The sequence below is a fragment of the Saccostrea echinata genome, unplaced genomic scaffold, assembly GCF_033153115.1.
Source record: "Saccostrea echinata isolate AGI-Se365-2 ecotype Australia unplaced genomic scaffold, CSIRO_AGI_Sech_v1 ptg000075l, whole genome shotgun sequence".
Taxonomy (NCBI): domain Eukaryota; kingdom Metazoa; phylum Mollusca; class Bivalvia; order Ostreida; family Ostreidae; genus Saccostrea; species Saccostrea echinata.
Genome location: NW_026889824.1, coordinates 1298054 through 1324643, shown reverse-complemented (window position 1 = coordinate 1324643; position 26590 = coordinate 1298054). Strand labels below are relative to the sequence as shown.

Sequence of the window (26590 nt, the reverse complement as noted above, 5' to 3'; positions counted from 1 at the left end):
ATAAGCTGATTTGGTGGAAATTATAATGGCTGTCCGGATTGAGATCGCGGGGTATTATTGGTCAGTTTGTGAAGTGTTAATTACTGTTTAAATACCATGTCGTTACTCCGATTGTCTTGTAATTCTTTAATGATATTATAATTAAACAAATCACCGCAGACCACTGTGAATTGGCATGTTTATCTTTTGCAGTTATCCATCAAATTATATTATAAGACAAACATTGTAAATTAAGTGATAGTTCTGACTTAGTTTTGATTATGGTGTCAATGCAGTATGAACTTGAGTGACATCTGCTCTGGAAAATTATCAGTCTCTGATTTTCTCATGCATGTTTCATCGGTTAATTTTCTTAATTTTTTTCTTGTCTATTGAAAATGACATAAAATATATGTACATGTAGTTTCTTTATCTAGGTAAACGAAATGTTTCTAAATTCTAACGTCGTTTTTTTTAAAATTCAGTTTCCTTGTCTTTGTGTATAGAGGTTTTTGGAAAAAGATAATATGCCAAGAAAATGTGTATTTTGATACGATCAACCGGTTAATCGGTCGGAACGTGTTGCGGTTAACCGATTAGCAATTCTGTAATCGATTGCCATCCCTAATATATATATATATATATATATATATATATATATATATATATATATATATATATATATATATATATATATATATATATATATATATATATATATATATATTAGGGATGTCAACGAGTACCCGGTTAACCGGGTACTCGATCGAACGTCCGAGTATCGAATACTAAAATCGCTACTCGGTTACTCGGATGTATATTTTTTTTTTCATATTTCAAAGAACAAAGTATATATTTTTTTTACCAAAAACTTATCAAAAAATGCAACTTCAAAATGATTTGTCCTTGTTTGCCTTGTAATTAGCGTCACCCACACCCGTGTCAATACCTGTTATTGTCTGTGGCTGTGTACTTGTTTATACAGTAATTACCGTGACCAATCTCCTGGTACACAGCTGTTATCACCTCTTGTGATCAGTTAGTTTTTTGGATAGCTTTAATGATTGATTAGTATTTAATGAATATCGTTTAATTAGGGTTTATTATCCTAAAATAATTTAGTTTTCATACGGTAGCGAATTCGGACATACAAAGAGATACCGCTACCACTTCAAAAGTAAAAAAAAAAAACATTAGGAAAGAAGTAAAGATTTAAAAAAAAAAACGTTTAAATTAGCTGTGCAAAGTTAACATAGCGTATATGGGGAAAACAACCAACATACATGTATTAATTAAATAATATCTAGCGATCTCGACAATATCCATTTCTTTAAAAACAGTATCTTGCGCTTGCCTAATCATTGCAAAGCTACGTTACAGATTGTCTTCCTCTTGCGTTGATCAAATCGTTTCCTAAACAAGAACTATAAACCATTTCTAATTAATGATGCATTAACTGTTGTCTTTTGTGTTTATTTGAGAAATAAATTTAGTGCAAAAAATCATTTTCGTTTTGCTCGATGTTTGTGTACAAACATAGAAAACGTTAAAAATTCAACGTTGGGGTTAAACAGGGCTTAACTGGTCTCAATAAAATTAACACATTTGTATTTTACAATTTTACCGAGTACCCGGGTACTCGATCGGAAAATCGTCCGAGTAACCGATTATCAAAAAATGACCGATTTGACATCCCTAATATATATATATATATATATATATATATATATATATATATATATATATATATATATATATATATATATATATATATATATATAGATAGATAGATAGATAGATAAAATTGAATATATGACAATATTGTTTATTTCATTCTTTTTCTTTATATACTTGTCTATTTTTTGACCCTGACTGTAATCTTTGTTTGTATATATGTATCTCTTGTACCAGTGATCTAGTTTAGAGAGAATAAAGAATTGAAGCATCTGACTTAATTAATGGTAGATTGTATTTGTAGACAAGGGTCATTGTATCGACCATAGAACTTGCGAAATGACGACTTTAAACGAGACTGTTGATATTCTTGTTTCATTAACTTGTTCGTCAATATCTTGCTTCGTTTCAGAACTACATGTAGTTTGTGCGTAAAGCATGTTCTTGCGTATCGAGTCAACTAAAACCCTTATGCAGGTGATAAGATTGCTACATAAGTAAGAGAAGATGACGATTGAAAAGTTCGTCATCACGTTTATCATAAAGCTTGGTTGTTAGGTTACCATTAACTCTTTTTCTAAAAAAAATATCCAAATATGAAACACATGTGTCAGACTCTGTAGTATCTTTTATTTCAAGCTCACTGGGATATATCGAGGCGACATACGAATGGAAGTAACTATTAATAATAATAATAATTAATAATAATTGTTAATTGAAAATACGTCGTCGATATCTCTAAATGTCGAATTGAAGACCACAGCAAATATTTTCTTCTTCTCGTGTTCTCATGTATAAGATTTTGAATAAATTCTGCTTAATATGAATATAAAAATAAGTGCTTATAACAGGGTGTAATTGGTACCCATTTTATCACATTACCCTGATTGATTTATGCAACAAAGCGTGGGGGGGGGGGGAGGAGGGGGGCACCCGACCTTTCAATTCACATTTTCAACAGTAAAAGGTAATGTTTGGAAAAAAAGAGAGGCAGACCCCCCCCCCCCTCCCCGATACTACGTGCCTGAGGAGGTTAGTGTTAATAAAGAATTTCACAGAAATTTCTATTTTAAGTAACCGCATGGCAAAACCGTTGGTCGAAATTAAAAGCTGATATTTATAATGAATTTTGATATAGTCAATTTGAATACCGAGTCTCTTAAAAACAGACCAAAACTCTAGGAAGCGTAGCGTTTTCAAAAATTGTTTACAGACAGACTGACTACGAAGGAACACATTACTATCGTATAGAGTCTTCTGGTTTTTGACCAGTAGAGCTACTTGCAAACTCCAGACAGCTCGGTATTACGTTAAGCTACAATAATTATTTAAAGTGAAAGTAGTGCTAGAGAATTGACACTGTATGGAGTATGAGCTACATGGTCTAATCATTTGAATTAGTAGTTATATATTTGACTTATTGTGGAGTTTATTGTATAGTGATATCATATGGCAGTTGGTATCTTTTTATTAATACATGTACTTTTTATTCTGTGTTACAAGGACAGAGGAAAAGTGTTTGATCTCAGAGAGTCTCGTTTTAATATCCTATCCTTCTTGTACCTGTAAACATGAAGTTTCTTTTCAGCGAATTAACATGTTTGAGATGTCCTTGATACAGCATCTTAAAGTGTGCATAAGTCCTGTTTATAACATTCTGCACTGGGATTATTCCTGTTGGTAAAGAATTATACAGATTGTAAAACAGGTCAAAACTGTAACTAGTACTGCAAAACCTCAAAATATTCTACTTCTGAATGAATCACAAAATAACCAAAAAAGGACAAACTGCCATATTGGTTTGTCCGTCCTCCTGTCCATTCCCCCTTCCGTACGTCAATAACGCTTTATGATACCCATTCCTTATTCGCAACTCCTCCTATACCACTGAATGGAATTTAATGAGACTTTCACACAGAATCTGAATTACAAGTACATAGTGCCATTTACACGTCTTATTGTGCGTTTCTATCGGACGGACATTTGGGGTTTCCCATAGCAAAACCTGGTCACTGTTATTCTTTCTAAAATATTGGAGGTACCCATCTCTTATCCGCAACTTCTCCTATATCACTGAATAAAATTTAACAAGACAAGACTTTCCGTACATGTACGTCCGACATACTTTGGGTTCCCATCTCTTATAAACAACTTCTCTTTTACCACTAAATAAAATTTTATGAAACTTTCCAAGAATATTTATATAGTGACATTGTGCACCTCTTTATTTTACTTTTCGATCGGACGGACATTTGGGGTTCCCATAGCAAAATATGGACACTGCTATTCTTTCTATAACACGAGGGGTACCATCTTTTATCCGCAACTCCTCCTATCCCATTGAATAAATTTAATCAGACTTTCACAAATTTTAAATCTTTATTACATAATGCCATTGTGCACCTCCATTTTTTTTGGTTTTGATCAGACACATATTTCGGGTTCGCCATAGCAAAACAGGGACACTACCATTCCAAACCACGTTCTGCACCACTGAATAAAATCATATGAAATTTTCACAGAATCTTTATAACATAGTCCTTTTTTTCGTTTCGATCGGTCAGATTTTTGGGATTTCCCATAGCAAAACCTGGACACTGCCATTCTTTCTATTATATTGGAGGTACCCATCTCTTATCCGCAACTCCTCCTATACATGTACCAATTAATTAATTAATTTAATTAGACTTTCACAGAATCTTTATAACATAGTACCATTGTGCACCTTCTATTTCATGTTCTGCTTGGACAGATATTTTTGAGTTTTCCATTGCAAAACATGGATTTTGCCATTACACTCATATGAGAGTGGGGAGTATCATTTTGTGAGCTCAGTGCTCACAGTACCTCTAGTTTTTCATTCTGATTGGATAGACATTTGGGGTTTCCGTAGCAAAAATGGATTTTGCCATTATGGGGGCGGGGATATTACTAGGATATATGAGCTCAATGCTCACAGTTCCTCTACTTTGAGGTTAAATTACAACAAAAACTTATCATTTCTCAATTTAATTTATTCTTAAGGTAAGAAAATATTCATTTCATACATGAAATGGCATACAATGTAACATACATATATATTTAATAGTAATGAACAGGTTAAATGACATAAAGACACACAATGTACAAAATAATGGACGTGTTTGTTGATATCACAGATTGGCTTTGGTAAACAACGGTACAAGTATTTTAATGTTTGTCAAACATACTGGTAGTTACAGGAAAAATAATTTGGAAAGGGAAATCCATTGTCAGAAATGATTAGAAATACTTAATGATAAAATATATAGTTCATTGTTGGTTGCGTTTTATAGTGAGGGTATCACTGGAATCGGCCTGCATGGGGGACGGACCCCGGACCGGGTTTTAGTTTAAGTGTCAGAAAGTACGGTATATGGGCCAGATATTCTATCTTGCTAATTTTCACTCCCTCTTCCTACAATAAAATCACGAGACTAATCATTGATGAAGTAAGATGAACGCTTATTTACTACTAGATAAAGGTAAACCATTTTTATGTAAAAAAAAAAAAGTTTACACACAGATGAATATTAATGTTGCACCTCAATGATATTAAATTATTCATAAGAATCACGTGACTTACAGGCTCTATGACGTCGAGGATCTTGTTCCACGCTTTGTCGTCTGCTGACAGATCAGTTTCTTGCGCCGTTGACAGGACTTCCTGGAGAGATTCCAGCGAGATTTTACCTCGCTGATTCCGATCTACAGACTGGAACAAGTCCTGAAATTATTCCATAAACTGGTCAGATAATAAGCGAGGAAAACAGCAAGATGATGTTGAAACTTTTTTTTAATGTTGCATTCCGAATTTTACCATCAAAACACTTTCTGAATATTGATATATGCCCATAGTTATGAGTGGAAATTACAAAGCACCGTATTCCGAATCTTTACACCTGCAGACCCTTTGCTATGATATCTTACCACATATTTGACGATGTTGTTATGTAGCGAAGAGAAGTCAAGGTTACCGAAGCTATCTGCTGCTTCCTCTCTGAAATTAAAAGATATAAAAGATAATCATTTTTACTGTGTTTCATAATTCATAGAAATCTAAATATATACATGTAACAACTTTAGTCCTTTTTAGGAAAAATGTTTTGAATGAATGTTTCATTTCCATAGATGATAGTACTTCAAGCCTTTCCATTTGTTTGTTTAATGAAATGAATTTTTTATACAATTATTTAAATATAAATGAACCCTTACTTCAGCCCTTGTACTTTTTTAGTAAGTGTTGACATGGTCATAAACTCGTCCACACCAAAGAACGTACTGGAACTGGTAATTTCATACACCTAAAATACACATGATGTTACAATGTCAATACACCTGATTATATTATATACGAGACGTCAAATCTCAATACCTGATGTATACAAGACCTAAGAATTCAGCACGAGGATCTTAGACCCTAGAATTCATACAAAAGATACCAGAATTCAATAAACCTGCAATAAGCAAAAACACTTCATGTCAATACACCGGATATCCACAAGAAGTCATGGTTTTAAATAGAATTGTCAAACATTTTATATACACAAGACGTTAGAATGTCAGTACATCTAAACACTGAAGACGTTCATGATTGTAGCGGTTTCCTTAGAGCCACAATCTTAAAAGATATGCTAAACTAGCAGCTAGGTATGATTCATACAAATAATTGATGCTTTCAATTAACCTAGATATCTAGACTAGCTGCTAGGCTAGCCATTACGATCTTCAACACAGCCCTGATATACACATTAAACCAATATATTAGAATGTCATTACACCTGAAATACACGTCATAATGTCTAACATCTAAAATATACAAGCCATTCGAATGACATACACCGGGAAAACTTCATAATGTCTAACACCTGAAATGCCATACATCTGAAATACTCATAATGATCTACACCTGCTGGAGAACACTTTATACCATTTCTCACCCGAATGATTGATTCAATTTCCCAAGGGAAAAATGTTTTCATGCTGCACATTAATATTTCACTTATTACATAAATGATACTCGGGCTATACATTTTCAAATTCCAGCAATGCTACTGTGAACACACACCTGTTTCAGAAACCGTTCCTGTTGTGACGTCATCTGAGGAGGAAGTTGTGATTTCACCTGCTGATACATTAAATGACTGGAAAAAAGAATACACAATCAGCACATCTTGATCCTCTTTACATATATAAATGAGCCTCAAAAGCTTATGTAATTTAGTGTAAATTTGTGAGTAAGCTTACCCGTCTGCATCTGTGTCCAACTTTTGGAATGCTTTTCTTAGCTCATCCCTTTGTTCCTCAGGGAGTAAGTGAGACAGTTCACTCCCCTGGTGAAATAAAAATATATCTTACATTAAGTATACAGATTTAGGTAAATGGCATTGCCAATTAAGGAAAATAATAATTATTACAAATTATAGACACTGTATTGACATGCAGTCAGCAGTATAATATTCGATTATTTTAATTTCAAAAGAAAGAAAGAAAAAGACACAGAAGTTTGACGCAACAACAAAATTGTTTTAGCTATATTTTGATTGCTTGTCACTATTACTTTTAGAGGATTCGGTGTGGGCGCCTTCATAGGACTGTCCGCAAGTTTTGACCTCCCTGACAGCCGAGATTCCACTCTCTCCAAGGCAGCGACATCCTGCTCTGGCCTGATGCGAGAATTATCACAAGCCAAGTCAATAAACGATTCAAATTCACTACTGCTTCATGTTTAAGACTATAAATCCTATCCTAGCTCTACAGATAAACACTTCCTACAGATTTTTAGGATTTCTTGATTGTTATAAAAGAAAAATGAAATAATTTATTCACTTTTTTTGGTCTAATTTAACTACTACTCAGTTCGGATATGAAATAAAATGTTATTTTATTATCAAATATGCAGGGACTCACAAGTTTTCTTTTAAGTTGTCAATTTGTAGTGGATTCTTCGACGAGTCCAACATTGGTTCGACTTTTTCTGCACCACGTGATTTTGGTACATGACCACCGGAAGGAATCTCCACTCTTTTCACTGCGTCATTTCTTGTCGAGAGTCTGCAATATTCATAGCTATTACGTGTGCATTTTGAAGGATTTTTTTTTTATTTTCTTGGCTTATTAGTCTATTTTAAGCACATGCTTTTAGCAAGATTTTTGTTGACATGTTTCACCGATAAAAGACAGAACTCATACTTCTTTACTCTGATCAATGGATTAGTTTCACAATTTTCTATTTTTCAGTTCTTTACATTTTGCAAATTATTAGTATACTTTTATACACTGTAATAAGCAGTGTCATTATTTGAATTTCCAATGTATCATGAATACATTTTATATACACCTAAATATATTGTGGAATCTCTCTAGTTATCAAAAATAATCGAGAATTAAGATGCATTTTTGAATCCTGTGATCAAGCACTTACTTCAATTGTGTATCGGTCGCTTCCGGTAAGGTGGCGCTTCTGTTGACCACAGAGTCCATCTTGGACTGGATGTTTGTACGTGACCGCTTCAGATATGCAGGACTCATACCTAATTAATGATTGAAGAGCTGTAGTTAATTTATAGTAGCTAATTAGATATTAAGAAGAGTTGGAGAGAATGATACCTTTACAGTTATCTCTCTCTGATGGCTCACACGTTTGTTGTTAAGCCATACATATACAGGTAAGTCTAGTTAGTAGCCACACAATAACTGATTGGAGATAAATATGGGATTTTGTTAAATTATACATTTTATTAATTATATCTTTTGGTTAAATGCAACATGGAAAGCATGCATGATAAATTGTTATGATACAGCTATAATGTTACACTAAGATAAAGCGATAGTTAGACGAGTGATTATGAAGACCTCCTAGCCAATTGTAGCCCTGGAAGACTCGCGCGATGATTGCATGTTTCTGATCAACCATGAAAAAAACAGAGGCAAATACTTACATCTGGACAACTGAAGCAGAATTGTGTTTTTACTTTAAGTAACTGTCACTCCGCCCTTCTTTTCTTCGTTTTCAGAGTCGATCATTTTGTCGATGTGTCAGAAATTACTTGAGAACTCCTTGCAAATTCCACATTTTATAGTATCGTGTTGACCTCTTGGCATTTGATTATGTTGGTTTGATTTAAAAAAGAAGTCTTCAAGCAGAATTTGGTTGGATTTTAAACGGGTTAACTGTATTAGAGGTGTTTATAATCCGGTAAGTATATCAGCAGAAGGGTTAATTAGATATATATGTATACTCAAATTAGCGACCATGCAACTAATGAAACATATTGATTTCTTAATCCATTTAATGACGCTGCCTAGAGGTTAGACTATAACATAATTCCCTTTATATATTCTTTGCCGCCAAGCATTGCATGCACAAGTACCGAAAATGATTATGCATTATTTCCAATTAAGTTTTATGTTAAAATAATCTAGAAATTATGGCTTATCATTTGTGATCTATAGTTCTCTGGCTTACATAAACATGTACATCAAACTATTTGCAAATATAACTTATTTACTACATACAAGAAAAATAGAGTTTTTTTTTCAAATAAGTTAGCACTGTTTTAAAGAATTCAAAATGACTTTCTTAATTTTTGCTTTTTCTAACTCTAAGGGACTTGCCATTTATTTTTCTATCCAAAAATACGTTTGTAAAATAACTACATGTATTACTAAACTGGCTTTATCGCTATTTGAAAAATAAATTTAAAAACATAAAATTATTCGAGTTTGGACATTTTTTTTCGGGTTGGAGGCAATGGAAAACTCAAAATTTTTCTCCCGGTATCACTATGCAGATTCTATATCAATAATTTTATGAGTAAATGAATATATCATAAAAAATGGCTCAGGTAAATATGATTTCATATCATTTTCTAGTCAATCACGTAAATTATTATCACTTTTGCAAAAGACATCAATAAGAGACTCAAAATGAAATACGTAAAATGTAAATAATAAATAAAGAAAACATAAAGATAATGTACAGAAGGCATAAATGTTAGTACTGCCAAGTTATTTGGAAACCATGCACGACATGCTGCAAAAATGAAGCGAAGTTCTGTGAAACCTCGTAGAAAATTAATGTTACGCGAACAAGTCATGCAAAGAATGCCTTCAAACATGCTTTTTGAAATCAACAGAATTGTCTCTGGTTGAAGATAGTTTAAAAATCTGAAGTGTGAAGAGATAGACTATAAACAATTGGCATCCCGATAAACGAAACAGTGCATGCAATGTTAATAATCATCAGTCTTACATGTATCACGGTTTAGATGAAAAGAGAAAAAAAAAATCCAAAAATTATGCAAGATTAGTTATGTTTGATCACTCAGCATGCAGGTACAGATTTCAAAAATGATATCCAAATAACTAGCAATAAAAACACTTTTACATAGATTCAGCCTTACCAAAATTTCGACCTAATTGAAAAATACTACATGAAACTGTCTTGGAAACAAAATAACCCATTTGGTATTAACTTAAATTTTATTTTATAGTTACTCAAATTAAAACTCCTAAATAAATAATGATTTCTAACTGATGACATTTGTGTGTATACAGATTATATACAATTCATCAATTAAAAAAATGGCTTTCAACAATTTTTACAAAGTCGTATATACCAAATATACAATGTACATGTATTCACATACAAAATGACTTTTAAGAGGAATTATACAAATGTTTTACAAAACAGACATATCTTCAGTACAACTGTTATCTTTGAAAAATTATGAGGTAAACGACATTTATACTGGTCACTTATTTCAAAGTCTCGGAAAATATGAAATGAGTGTACCTTGGCGAGCAAAGCTTTCACGGGTCCAAGGCCCCTCCTCTGAAAACCGGTGTGTTTCCTGCGCCATGTCATGTGATTTTATTGATATAGGTCTCCGGCCTCGCTGTAGTTCTGTAGTCAAATCACAGACCGAATAATACAAAATACGCCGCCTAAATTTTTAATCTTTGCTGCAAATTTTTCATTGAAATCGAAATGGAATAGGAAATATGTCCTCTTCAATTACATGTACAGCAATACAATTGTTAGAAATGTTACGTCTTGAGGTATCATACACAGATACGATACACAGCTTGTTCTCAAAAGTCAAAGATTGATTCCACATCGTTTACATTTTTTCTTCTTTTTCTATAACGGTGTATCATATTTTATATGATACCGCTCTTACCCTCAAAAGGCACACAATAAACGACGTCACACACCTCTCTTCTCGACATGAACGGTGCAAATCTCGAAATCAAACAGAAACAAAGCAGCATATGAACAAAAGCAGAAGCAAGCTTTTACACAGGAAGACACACAGGAAATGACGTCACAAACTACAGGAAATGGTCAGTTTCAGGTTCCAATACAATGAAATCGTAAGTATGTATCACACAATAATGAATACAGCGGGGTCACTCTCCCTCTCTTTGGCGTGTGCTTAAGCTATCTGGGTAGGATGATATTAGATGGATCAAAGTTCGTGTTATTGTCACAACAATCAAGTCCGAACGCAACAAAAAATAAAACCAGTATTTTTGGAATTTAAAATTTCACTTATGATTTACTATTCGTCAATGAATTAATAATTGTCTTTTAAATATATACATGATTTTCATGATGAAGTAAAGTGTGCTTGGGAAGCAAAGAAAATCAAAAAAGTGAGTTTCATGTGATCAAACCTGCGGGAATGCTAATTCTAGCTTTAATTTGATCTACAGTGCGCTTTTCTCTGGCTAGAAGAAGAGGTGAATCAGTAGAACCTGAAGGAGGAGAACAGGTCACGTGTCAGTCACGTGCTACTCAAAACATGCAACAGTGCTACTATTACACAATAAGAGTAATATATTTTATCCATTTGTGGGTTGTAAATGTGCTTTTATTCTTATTTAATTCTTTCTTTTTTTTATTTTCAGAAACATTTTAACAGTTTTTTTTAACATGTTTAACAATAAATATACAGAATTATGTGTCTTTATTTTATTTTTAAGCAGCAAGGTTATATGTATTATCGTCCAAACAGGCAGTAGGGTATTATTTTGTTCGACAACGGAGTTAACATGCAGATTCTAGAAAATAAAATATGCAAACATATCCATGCATTAGACATTTGATTTGTTGCGTTACATTGTTTACATTCACTTGTTTTAACATATATACTACCTTCAGCTTCAAAGGAGAGATAATATCTGTTGTCTGCATAAATATTTATTAATAATAAATGTGTGTCCCTGTTGTAGTTTTACTAATAGAAATTCACGTTTACACAAAACGGAACTTTACGAAAGCATAACATTACAACACATAAAAAAAGCATGAACTGCATTCTGAAGGGCTATGCTATGTAGGAAGCAAGGTTATAGCTTATGAACTGTATTAGATATTAGGGTTTAACGGGAGATACCTATTGTGGGTTAAACAAGAAAAAATAAATCATTATATAAACACTTCATCAGAAACAGGGAAGCCACACAATGATTGTGGTATATAAGTACCTATCATATTTCTGTTGTCAATTCTGGGAAGTTGGCCGGCATTTTGCCTTAGCCTCGGTCTGGGTAACCCAGTATCTGGGTCAACAGCCTGCTTGCCAAGACGATGACTAGAGGGAACTGAGGCTGAAAAAAGTTTTAATGGCGGATGTATTCACAGTATTCAGTTGCTGTACCTATCAAAAGTTCCTCGGATGAATACTTATTCTAAGGAAAAAAGTCTCATAAAAGTATTTACATTACATGTTAAAAGAAGGTTTGAATGAAAAGAAAAGATATGTGCTACTTTCTACATCTTGCTAATTATACTAAATAGTTTTAGCATGAAGATTCACAAATGAACAAAGACATTTGTAAACACAAAAGTTAACATAAGTACTGTAATAATCCAAGCTCTACAAAGATCATTTTTATGATAAATTAGCTAGGGATGTCAACGAATATTCGAACATTCGAATATTCATTCGATGAGTTGATATTCGAATATGAATTTAAGATTCGAATATTCGGTATTTTTCAGATTTCATTAAAAGAAGTACAGCTGTGATTAATAAATTTTGATTAGATATCCCCTTTAATTTACAAGCGATCAATATTGATCGCCTGATTTCTTTCACGTATATATCTACTAAATTATTTTGTTTTGAGTAAGATGTTAATGAATTATACATTAATGTTTTATATATAATACATAAGGTACTTTAATACTTTTTTTTATTTGTTAAATACAATCGGATATAGAATCGAGGACAACAAAAGACAAACCTTCTTAGAATGTCTAAAAAACGTGAAGAGAATACTTATCTTAATAAATTTAATTGATCACTGAATGTATGTCTGTAATTAAACTTTGTAGAGGGCTCAATTTCAGAATAAATGTGTAAATTACTTGATTATCACGGGTTGTACATAATCCTGAATTTTATTTTCATTATCGGGAAAGAAGTTAATTACCTAGGAAAATTATCTATGGAAATGTTTGTTTATATTTTAAAAACATTGTATGAAAGGTTATGATCATATTTCTTATTAGGCCGATAATTGTAATTTATTGCACGTATTGAAATCTGAACAGTATACGACTATCCTGCCTTTGGTAAGACGACGGGTTCCTCAGTTGGAGCTACTATAAAAACACATGATTGTATAATTTGTTAAAATTTTACTTTTCTACATTTAAATCAAATATTTATTTAAAACATTGATAAATATCAAAAGGAATTCCTTATTCTACACCTACAAAAGTCTTCATACAATTTTACTTCCAATATAAGAATACCTACTCTAAACCTTTCAAGTAGGATGATACATATTTAAACTAAACCAGATTTTATTTATTTTATCGAATATTCGAATATATTCGAATACTTTCATTGAATATTCGAATATGAATTAGCGACAAAATTGACATCCCTAAAATTAGCATATAAATGACGTTTTGATGACGTCATGTATTGATGTGTACTCACTGTCCTCGTCACTATCGTAATCCAGTATCGGAGGCCGGCGGGGCTTCATTGACGAGTGCATGCTGTACAAATAAGAAATACATTCATATGTATATAAGTAAAGATTTTGTCGCTGAACATTTACTTTTGTAAAATATCGGCAAAGTCTTACTCTGGTAGTTGAAAGCCCCTTCCATGAAATAAATCCCTGGCGTTTCTAGGCATGATCAAGGATTTTAATTTTTGAATCTCCTTCTGGATGTCAAATCTGTAAATATTTTATTATTGCAGTAATTCTTAGAATTTGAAATATGTTTTACTATATTTAATTTTTTTTGTTTTGTTTGTGTAATTTTATTTGTTTTAATCATTCAGTCATTGAAAATCGTGATATTTTCTTCAAATACTAGTCAGACAAAACTAGCAAATATTAATTTTTCCTTCGTTAATTAAATTATGACTGTAGCACGTATTTTGCAGCAGTTTAAGATAAAATATAAAAACTTGTATTTCAGTGCCCAACCTCTCAGAAAATTCCACTTTCTTTCCCCCCATCAGAAGGTCAAGCTGTGCTCGATGAGGTAACATTTCACGTCGCCTTTTTATCCCACGCAGTCTTTCCATGTATTCTAGCTCGGCCTTTAGTCTGTCCCTCTGGCTCATTCTGAAAGCAAGGGTTAAAGTACAAACTAATAATGATTAGAAAGCTACATTTACATATATACGATTGAACAGATTCCTTTCACTGTGGTTCGAATATCAAGTATTTAATTGTTTGCATATTACAGTGTATGTACCTACCCTTCGAAAGACTTAGGGGCATCCCACTATAAAAAAAAAAAAATGAAATTAAATTTTATCAGTTTATCATTTTTAAAGCACTTTGCTTAACTTTAAAAAAAAAACGTTTAACTGAATCACAACATTCAAATTCTAGGATCTAGCTTGAAAACAAAACATTTTTAAAAATACATGCATGTAGAGATGAACATGCAGCACTGAACATCTAAGAATGATGATCTAGCGCATTTATATACAATTACCACAAGAGCACCGTCTCTCTAAAACACAATGATATACAAAGATACAATCAAAATCAACATTACATAGATTTATATTTTAATTAGGGCAATACAGAACATGATGTAAAATTCCCTCACCTGGTACCGATCTGTGTGTAGTATCACTCCGCGCTTAGAACCTAATGAATATTCATAACCCCCAAAGGAATCTAAATGACGTTTTGGTATAGGAACTTTCTTAAGTAATGTGGACGACCTGTTAGAAATAAAAATGTTTTACAAGAACTGTCATTTAAGGAAAATGAAACCTGTCTGTTACACGTTTTTGATAAGAAGAAAAGGTAATTGTGATCGCAAAAGATACAACATAAATAAACATAGAATAAACGAAAAACCTAGGGATTATTTTCACGACAAACAACATAACTACAATTTATCAGTAGGTATACATTGAACATCAAACCATGCTTTTTAGTTTAAAATTTCATGCCTAATGCTTACAAGAAATGTTTCCATTAAAGATGCAATGAAGGACTATATTTCTGTTAATGACAAACTTCATATCTTTTGTCTTTCTCAAATATTTCAATCAGGATTAGTAGGAAAATGTTATTTCTTTAGTTCATTTTTTTTCTCTCTTCTTAATCCTTTCACATGTGTACATTGGCATGAAGAAAACCTTTGTTACAGAACTATCCAGCACGTTTCCATGTTTGACACCTCATCTCTTAATACTTACTCTATCCGGGGTAACTCGGACTGCCTAATTATAGAGAAAGGCGCTATACAAACTGTATCAAAATCACTCAACCTAATAGGATAATCTCACATTATAAACCGAGAAAAGTAATGTCGGAGCATAATGTTATACTCTGGGATGGCTGTTTGAGTTATTGTGAAACCTTGATCAATCATAAATTCATAAATTTAGGATATAACATATACTTGTTTGTCCTTAGAACAATTTTTTCTTTCCTTAGACATTTCAAATCTTTATTTTTATTTTATTTTTTTTTTTTTTGGTAAGATTTTTTAGCGTAAATGGAGCTTAACAAAATCATCGTATTAAAAAATTAACAAATGGTGACCTTTTTAATGGGCTTGTATTGGAATTTGACGTTCAAGGTTAATTGCAAATGATATACATATCTATTTAAATCATTCAATCCAAACAGTTTATATAAATACTGGTGGGACTTAGACCTGTCATATAATGTTTCATGACAAGGAACGTGTGCTTCTATTCAACAAAGACCTCAGATTGATACTAACTAACGACTTTAATTACTTATGCATGTCATTAAGTCTTTGCTGAATAGACAATTGTTGGATAATAAAATGAACAATTCTTTAGATTTAGAGTCTTTGAATTCAGAAGATATCATTGTGATGGACTTTAAATGCTCTATTTGAGGGCGTCTTGAAACTGTTGTTCAAAATTCCGAGGAGGTTTGCATTCTTAACTGACTTCTTTTTTTCGGGATTTTCATACTTTTTTTTTTCTTCCTAATATTTGTTTTCCCCTTGTGCATAATACTGCGATAGAAATATTTTATATCAACTCAATATTCTTGATAAGCAATGACAAATATAAGAAAATTTAAGATTTTCAAAGTACACGCATCTTCAAACATCTATAACTACTGAAACATTTTCGGTGAAGCCAAAAGCTATTTATAAATACATTTTGATTTCTATTACTTTACAATGACTTTCCCATGTACTGCCTCCAAAAGTGATGGGCAACACATTTAATTCCAGATTTCTATTTTGTATCGTCTATTACATCAATCTATTACATTTTTCTACCAAAACTTTCAATATTATTGTTTTCACCCTCCTCCAACAAATAAGGTTAACATACATGAAGTTTTGGGGTTGGTAGGGCACCGGCTCTGGATTAATATTAAATTCGCCATCTTCCATAGATGTCCTTGTCCGGTTTGTATAGGACATGTGACGGAACTGTAATATAAGAAAAACATGTTAGGGTCAGTCTTGTTCAAAGGTAAGTCTTGTTTTAGGGTAAGTCTTGTATTATGTTAGAACTACATTTAGAACTACATTTTATGGATTTCAGACAGAGGCCGGGTGTTTTCGTTTGTTATTTTATACTCTCTTGCCATTATACAACAGGCTTTTTTTTCTTGATGAATGCATTTACAGGTAGCTGAAAATGTTGACTTAAATTAAAATGCAGAGTTTGAATATAGACTTGTCACATACATGCACTTTTTAAAAGAAATTGCAGTCCTTGCAGTTCCTTTCTTAATTTCATGTGTATAGTACTTTCAATTTTCATGAATATTGCTCTGTTGAGGACTTTTTATCACTTAATAAGGCCTGACAGTAAAGGAAAAATTACCCTTTAGCTAATTTTTTATTTTAAAAACATAGTTGTCATGTTTTAAATTTTGTATTTACAGCTATCCGGTAAATTCAAAATTTACGTGACACTTGATACATACAATGTATTGTTTAATATCAAACAGTACAAGAAGCAATTAATATTAAAAGAGAATCCATTCTTCAGTAAAAGTAAAATTAAGATAACAAAGGGATTTGAAGGTTTAAGTAAGAACCAGGGGTTCAAAGAACGTGTACGGTAGAAAAGGTTGATGTACTTCAAATTCCAGTTCATCGAACGCGAAGAAAACGCTAGTGTAGACTGCCTAAGAGATTTCATGAGATTTAAGCATTTTAAATTTTAATCACTCTCGAATAACTTTTCTTGATAAAATAGACAGAAATATACCATTCTGCATACTGGTAACTTAATAAGTTTTAATTCTTTGATGGATATTTTTTTCATAATACCGAATTACATGCACATGCTTTCATCGACAAATTTTACCACCCATACATCCTGTACCTCCGGTACTTTGAGTTTTGTCCCCTCTAAAACGAAGGTCGTAATTGGTCCAGAGGTAGAGATCGGTCCAGTAGAATTCACATTGGAAGGATACAGATCACGAACACTCAGAGCTAGTTCCCCGCTTTCCATTTTGATAAGTATATTCCAAAGCTATGTCAGTATATTGTTCAATAGTTTAAATCCGAAAACTGTGCACATTTCATTCTGAAAACTATTTTATCTTCCTGTAAAATCACATTTTCATACATGTTTTATAAATTACTAGTATTTGTGATTCCATGCTTCCAAACCTAGGAGTCTTCCATAACCAAATCACACACTTGCAAAAGAAGACATGGAATCTATGTATACACTGAATACAATCGGTGTACAAATAAACGATTAGATTATTAACCGTAGTGTGATGAATTTCTTTGTTAAAATAAGATAACAAATGGAACAATATCAGAGCCGCATTGTTTTTGCTAAATCACCATTGTTCTAAGCGGCAACCCTTAACAACGTAGACCCTCCGGTCGCTACTATCCTCCACGCTCATTCGGCATACATCTAGAGTTTTCAAAACTGCTGGTTTGTGACGAATGTTAAATACCCTTTATCGGACGGCTGTACACAATAGCGTTGTGTTTTATGAATTGATGTATGGTTCGAATTTTATCTATTAAAGCATTTATTCCGTTGAGTGCAGGTCTCTTTTTTTCTTATAGTCAGTCAGTTTACAAGCTTTTCAGCGTGTGGGTTATGTGCCAATTGAATTTATTTTAAAATCACTCTATGCAAATATTTTGAATACGCTATTTCAATCTCTGTGCATATAGCCGCCCATTAAGGCTCAAAGTCTTTTATTTCAATATAAATATTTCAGGAGTTTAACACACTTGATACAACTTGAACCAAATTGCAATCGATTTTCCCCAGTTTGATTGGTGTTCGAATGTGTATTTAGTTCATTATGCTCGAATTTACCATAGAAAAATATGAAATTCCTAAAAGTCTATTTTTCTGGTCTAAAAATATACTTTTTAATATTAGAGAATGTCAACAAGATAATACATGTACATATATTTGACTGCTGCATTCGCAAATAAGTACATTGTTATAAAACAATCAAATTCTTTATGTTTTAAGAGAATAAGAAAACACTATACAACAAAAGAAGCCGTATTATGATTTGAGTCCACAGTACTAGGTATGTGTCTACACTGCTCTCAGACTTATTGTAGGTTTGTACAAGGCTTTATGAGAAGATTCAGCATCTTTACCCTATGCTAACATCATTATTCAGTCTGTCTAGACAAAATAGAAAAGTTTTCAGCCAGAATGACGCCAAGGTTTAATAAAAATTGTCCACGCCCTAAAGTTTCTTTTTAATCTATGCTTAATAATGTTATGACACTGAAGTTCTAATTCATGAGTTGAAATATGTTGATAGATATATAAACATAAATTGCAATATTTATTTATTGATCAAAATATACAAGACTTAACTAGAAATTTTCTTTATGTATTTTTAAAGCAGCATTACTTTAATATGATGTTAGACATTTTAAAAATATGTATTCATCTTCAACATCATTTTTCTCTTTTTGATTTTGAACAATGATGATTCAAAGTCACTGTAACATTTGTTCTGTTTAAAACCCAATTGCTACCACTGACACAATTCAAGTAAAGTTCATCTGAGGCCCATTCATCAATATGAAATGGCAGAATCATCATAAACTTCGAGTTGCAGACCAAACGAAAGAATACAAATTATCCTTTAGTATCATTACAATTTGATCTAACATTTTCATAATTGTCGATATCAAAATATTTTATTAGATAAAGCCAAACTGAAAACTAAACTTTATGATAAACCTGATGACTTTAATTCCCTTACTTACAATGTATGTAGCAATATACCATTATCACTTGCATATACAGTTTATGCCTCCCTGTTGATTCGATACGCAAGAGCATGTTCTACGTACTTACAATTTCTAAAACGAGACAGCCTATTGGCAAATAAGTTGATGATTCAAGGATATCAACACTATCGTTTAAAGTCAACATTTCGCAAATTCTTTGCTCCATACAATGACCTTGTTTGCGGATAAAATATGTCGTTAGGTCAAATGTTGACTGATGTTTTGTATACAAATTGTTACGTCATTATTTTCACACTGAATTATATTGTCTACGGATTTTCCGTTTCCCCGATTATGACAAAGGGCACGTGGCTGGTATGACCGGTCAGCAGGGATGCTTACTCCTCCGGTCCATGGCACCTGATCCCACCCCTGTTATCAGAGGTCTGTCTTGACTCTCTCATAATTTGTATAGTTTAAATGGACTTTTGACAATGATCACTGTGCGTTAACTTCACATTTCATGAGGCAACAAATTTTCATCTAAAGTTAAGGAAGCACGATATAACTGATTGAATTCATTAGGTAACATGTATGATAAATGTCTACATCTTTTTCAGATTTAATTTCGATGTCAACAAAGCCTTGGTGTTCCTCTGATTTGTCCTTGGGACTGTGTATCAATTCAGACCTACCAAAACCGCCATAGAACACGAGCCTGTGCCATTAACCCCGGCAGTTGGTATGTCTTGTGTTTGCCTGGGCTGTTTAAAAAGATTTACCGCCATCGTCAAAGAGATAACGGTATTTGCAATCAAAATATAAAACTTGGCGTTTTTATATGTTTTCTTTTAGCGAGGGTTCTTATCTGGTAGTTTTCAATCGATTTAAGAAAAACTTTTGACATGACGGTTATTTAACATGTGTCCTAAACGGCGTGAAATTTATTCTGTACGATCCCCTTCACCTGTTAAAATGTTTTGCAGAATGCAAATACTTGAAAAGCTCAGAAAAGGAACTTATATTTTTCTTTCAAACAACTTTAAAGGGACATCCGCCAATTAAATTTTTAAAAGAAATAAACGGGAGCTGATATCTACTTTCCTAATTAACATCAGGAGTTTATTATCATGTTCAAATGGTTAAGCGTGCAATGAAAACCCATCCATCGAACTGAAACACTGTTTAATCCTAACCTCATATTGATAAAACATCAACGCGATTATTTCATTAGTTCAACGTACTAAATGTTTCATATCAAATGTGGGTAGATTCCAAAAGCATCTTTATATCAAAACTATACAGAGTAGTTTTCGAGATTTTTTACGTATTATTTTATAACAGTATATATATTTAATTCGTGTACATACAGTATACTGCAGAATTGCTCAGTGCATTTCAGTAACGTACGATAATAGTAATATAAGTTCCGTGTCTTCCCTGTCTTCTATATTGGTTTTGCGTATTCTAGGTCATGACATCCAAGTCTTTTCTTCCTACCCCCCCCCCCCTTAAATTCCTAACTGGCTTTTAATGTATGATATTACTGGACTTTAACTGGACAATATAATAATGTTCCAGACATTTATTCTGTAGACAACAGTGTTAACAATCATCTAGATCTGCTAGTATCGCCAGTATAATAATAACAATATGTAGTATTTAACATGATTATGTGTGTTTTAAAATTAAATGCATGTTCTTATTAGAAGTTTCATCAAATAAATGTTCATGATACAAGTTCTACAAAAATATTGAAAAAATAAAATAAATGAATAAATAAATAAAAATTTCTTATAGAAAACAGAAAACGAATAAGCCAGATTTGTTGAGTACCTTTGATCCAGGTGTGGTGAGGAATGTATTATGCCGTGAAGGAAGATCCGGGAACATACTGTGTGATTTCTCTAACACACAGTCAGGACATCGGAGATTAGGGTCATATAATACTGCCTTAGAGCTCTCCACTACTAGAAAAGCCTCCCTAGCATCCATTTTGATTTATGGAGACTGATATATTGTTCCAAAGGTACACTTTTGTTCACTAATATTGTATATCCTTCACAGAGGTGAAAATATTTTAAACTCCATGTAGCGATAGAACGAATAAGTAAATTGACTCTTTTCAAACTTCATTTAAAGTTTTATGAGACACTGAATTTTTAATTTCTAAACGAATTTGGACCCGTTCTTTTTCTGCTACTCAAGGTATTGCAACACTCAGTCTGGTGAATGTGTCATTGGCTGATCTTTTATTGAAAATTGTGAGATCACTGCACAAACCAAAGAAAATACCTCCCTCTATCTAGGCGAGATTAATAACTTTAAGATCGAAAACCGATTTTTTAAACCGCGACAGCGTCTTCTAAGCAGGACTTCGTGTTTTGACTCTTCTATCTAATGGTGGCACGCTAATCCAAAAGATATATAAATCGATGTTTGCTAATCTCTGTCTTCATATGGGCTTACATTGATTTGATACCTACCTCGGTGTTATGAAAATAGCACCATAAAAAGGACTAGAGCCACACGGCCCCCTCCCTCCCTTATCCTACCCTAAACCTTTCATCATATAGAAACAAGATCTGATCTAACATTAATACTGTACTGTGAACTGGAAGACACATTTAGGGTTGTATTAAGGCGCATGCATAATTAAACATTGATATCCTGTTGTTTCCTTTAAACAGTAAAATAGTTTGTAACACTAAGTTTTATTTGCAGTTGCTGTAATGTAAATCTTTACGAACAGCTGATTATTTAAAATGTCATTAAATTTGTTTCATACATGTGTATTTCAATACTATTTCCCCTTCAATTTGCAGAATAAATCTTGTCTCAAAAAGTGTGCTGTGTAAGGAATAAAAATGCTTTTTAAGTTGTCTCTAATTACATATACTAAGTTCATTAGACTTAATAACTCATAAAAGCAATTTGATGAATTAAAATTTCTAAGGGAGACAGACTTCATGGAAAAGTAGTCCTTCAATTCAAGGCCACCTTCCATGTTCTGATTTACGCCTTCACGCTTGCAAGAATTCTAGTATCAGACTAAAAATCAAAACGGTCAGAAACTTTCAAACAGTATTTAAATCGTTTAATACGATTTTAAACTTTTCTTACCTGAGTTGGGAACCAAGTGTTGTGCCATCTGAGATAGCGTAATTAACTATCAGGTATATTATCTTACAGATAAAGGTATATTACAATAAACACTGAATCTATAGGCAATATTTCCCTACACTTTGAAGAGGTATATCCAGCTCGACACATGCTACTAGTAATTAATTAAAACTAATTAAATGTCAGTCATCCTGTTATATAGACGAAAGATTACATGTATTCGCTTTGAAAATTGTCAAAAATTGGCACCCGAGTTAAGACACACCAGTTAGACAAGTTAAATTGTAGCTGTAAGTTTTTAATACATAGCATAATAACAGTTAAGCCTCAATTATTTCATAAATTTTTGTTCATACATCAACGAATTTTATCATTTGGGACTTCGTGACCATCTGATCATAGATGAATATTTTAACCAATGACCCCGATAAGACGTTAATCTGACACCGGCGAGACTGACCACTTAGATCACATTTGACACAAATCCTCAAATCTCAGGTTATGAGTCTTTATATGTAAATCTCTTGGTATATTAAACCAGATCAACTTATCTAAATATTACAAAAATAAATCTTTTCTAAGGCTGAACATTTATAAGCACTCAAAGTAACGTATTCAACAATATTTTACTGTGTAAGATAACTGTATATAAAGTAAAGCCTAGGCTTGTATTGTTAGTGTGTAATACATGTATTAATCTCTAAAATTGTTTTCTTGTACTCAATCAAGCTTCATCACACCTATTAAAAATCGTTTTTAATTCTTAGTAAAGATTTTAACATAACTTTTACTTTAGTTATTATAACAACTCAATTCGTATACTATATATAAAAGTAGACTGGACGGTGTTCGGATGAAACTATATTACATTAGATGCATAGATCTTTACCAAACTCTCATGTCTTAACTTTGAGTAGAGAAGAAGTCTAAATATATACAAAATGAATCTGTTATTTATTATTTCTTTTTCAATTCTAATCAAAACAAAACAAAATATAGAAGCTCTTTGTTTAAGCTGGATTTTGAAATTTAATCGGAAAAAAACATGAAAAAAAATATTTCTTCTAAAGATTTTGCTAAAGAGACTTCTCCACTGTAATAAAATACATAGGAGAAATGATGATTGAATCTTACAAAGAAACCTGGATTTCTTTTGTCAATAATGATCCGTTATTGCAGAGAACTAGATTGGATAAATCTGTTTCCTTTATTGACAACCTTGTATTTCTTTTACAAGCTATAGAACACACTGGGATTAGATTTGTGTATCCCCGCGGGAGTCTATCAGGATTACTTATAGAAACCTCAAAGACTTAACATGTCTAGTTCATTTTATCAAAGCAGACCAGATATATTACCTGTGTATTTGTAAACAGCAATTGATTTGAATTGGGGGACTACCTGGCTGTTTAGATTGTTTCCAGTACCATATTCTGATACACTTTCTGACCTTAAACAGTTATTTGCAGTCAGTAAATTTTTCAATTCTTATATCACTTATCTGAAGTTCGCACGCTTAATTTATCAAACTCAGTTTAATGACTGCTGACACAGCTTAAAAAAGTTTTTTTAAAAAACCTTTTAAAAACTTTTATCTACATTACATACCATAAAGTGATACAGATTAACTGCAATACATACCGTAGGGTGAGGCAAGTTTCTTTTGGACTCTGATCGTTGTAATGGCGCAGATTCGCTAACTTTGGCGATTTCCAGAGAACCATTGGAGTGTCTGTCCATCGAAGTGTGGGCTTTGAGAGGTAGTTGATTTCCATTTGGTTTAATCGGTCCCAGAACTTCCCTTTGACTCAAGATGCTTTTCGTTGATCTGTCCGTGTTAGATGCATCCTTTCTAGACAAAATCTCGTTGTCTGCCGCTGTTGCTGGTTTTGTTCGAGATGTCTCTGAATTAAGATATGCATATGGCGTTATACTAGAGCCCCGAAGAGTTACGTAAGTAGAACGTGAAATGGAGTCCGTTGTCATTGTCGTTGGGGTATCACTAATGCTGCTGGCTGGAAGTCGAATCAGCGGCGATGGAAGTTTAGGCGGGCGCCTGCGCAATCCATATTTTGGCGTCTTGATGCTGGCAGTAGCTCTGTTTCCAGCGTTCATCCAGTCCGTGACGTCATCTCCCGATTTGAAGGCAATTGACGCTATCCTTTTTTGAAATGGTGTGCTTCTATTCTTTTTCAATATTTTTATTCCTACCGTCGAATCCATACTTTTATTTGTTTCCACTTCCATGGTAAATCACAAAATCAGATCGATTTTTACGTACCAGAATGCTCCTGAACACTGGCAAACCACTTGTTTAACATGTGCTTCATTTTAAATCCTTTTGATATACATCAATGAGAAAATTTTAAATCTCACTGAAAAATTGAACGCAAGGATGTATGAAGATTGCCTTTAACAGAACAGATCTCACAAACACGCCTAATGCATAATGAGAGGCACAGCATTACTAAGGATTCAAACAAAGCCAATAATTTGTAAAGATACAATTATTAGGGGATTTTTTACAACTGGATTAAATTTGTTAATCGGCTTTTTCGTTGGCAAGCGCCTTCCATAAGTACGCATGCGCGGTGGAGGTTACAGCTTCGATCTGGAAGGCGTTTGCCTGTACCAAGATCTATGTGTACATGTAGCATTGTTGACCCTTATATTAAAGGTAAATTTACATTCAGTTATCAGGAACAAGAGATTAAAAGCGGCGTTTTCAAGTCGTTTTGTGAGAAGTCTGCCAGGTATTTACTACGGCTTTTACTTTTTAAATCACTGTTTGACGTTTTTATTGTGCGTTGGGGATTACCAGGCATTGTAATTATGAATCCATGTTGACGATTTATTTTGCACTGTGAGGTGATTTTTCTTTTTTACCTCATCAATTTGAGAATTAAAGCAATCAATCGAAATGTAGGCATTTAAGATACTCCATGTGTCAGTAAAGCTGGGTCTTTTGCTAGAAAACACTAGTGTCATAAAATATTTAAAAAGACAAAATGGAACCACAGACTAAAGAGTTCCCAGAGAAGTCAAAATATAAATAAACACATGTTTGACCTGAAATAACCGCGAGGCATCAAAGTAGGTATAAAAATAGTGAATTGAAAGCGACCGGCTGTGAGAGCAAAAAATAAGTATAAATTCAAATTGAAAGCAATGTAATATATTGAAGACAATGGAAATCGGCATTAAATTAAACTGAAGCAACAGCTTCATTCAGAAAGTCTGAAATAGTCTGCTATACTGTCCACCCATTTATGTGACTATCATTAAAATTAACATCAAGAGTACATGAAAACTGAGACACAGGTGGACAAGGGTTAATAAATAATGTTTAATTTTTTCTATGACTAGTATTCTGATGACATTTAAAAAAATGCTTATACCAACAGAGACTACATAAACATGCATTAATTTTCATGCATTTAAATAATCCAAAAGACATATAAATGAATATTCATATGTTGGAATACAAACTGTTACCATTATGGTTCGGCTCATCGTTGCAGCACAAAAACATGATTTTGTTAAGTCTGAATTCTCTATGATAAGTTAGTGGAAGTCAAGCTGCTATTTGTGAGTTTTGGAATATTTACAAGTAAATAATACACGTATATGTGCAGGGAACTTTCTTGCATGAATTCAAATAAAATGGTTCAGTCAAGCATGAATTAAAGGTTCATCTATTTTTTTAAAGCGGTTCAGGCACACCCAAAGAATCACGCATTGTGCAAACTAAACAATTAAAGCAATATTATCTTAGCTATCTAAATGAATCTCAAACAAGCGATATTGATTTCTTCAAAGACTTTTAAAAATTAAAATACACAGGTGTGTTAAAGAGGATAGGGTACATTCAAGTCTGTTCCGTACATGACTTCTGGAAGTAGGGTTGGAGTGTAATAGGAAGTCAACATTTGATATGGGAATATATTTGGAAATAAATTTTAAAATCTTCTCAAGGAGAACAGGGTCACAGTCATAAATATACAAGTATCTTAATGTTGTTTGCATTTAAGTTTGTCAAGAACAGCGGTTACTATTGGAATTATTAATATACCTAGTATTGGCAGTCTTCATGTGGCGTAAAATCAGGTA

The 26590-nt window shown here is 32.8% G+C and overlaps 1 protein-coding gene across 1 annotated transcript; it reads right to left on the bottom strand.

Annotated features, from left to right (window-relative positions):
- Nucleotides 1–4672: 4672 nt before the first annotated feature.
- Nucleotides 4673–25108, bottom strand: LOC133176392 (uncharacterized). The gene is made up of 21 exons (XM_061311513.1): nt 24122–25108; nt 16497–16597; nt 15372–15395; nt 14771–14888; nt 14412–14437; nt 14134–14274; nt 13783–13878; nt 13632–13693; nt 12166–12288; nt 11353–11433; nt 10469–10579; nt 10077–10088; nt 8096–8204; nt 7582–7725; nt 7232–7337; nt 6919–7004; nt 6740–6815; nt 5887–5975; nt 5602–5671; nt 5258–5398; nt 4673–5089 (listed from the first exon to the last, which is right to left on the bottom strand). Exons 1-21 carry the CDS (start codon nt 24725–24727, stop codon nt 4976–4978), a joined length of 2436 nt encoding a protein of 811 aa, XP_061167497.1. The 5' UTR covers nt 24728–25108; the 3' UTR covers nt 4673–4975.
- Between the last annotated feature and the right edge of the window lie 1482 nt (nt 25109–26590).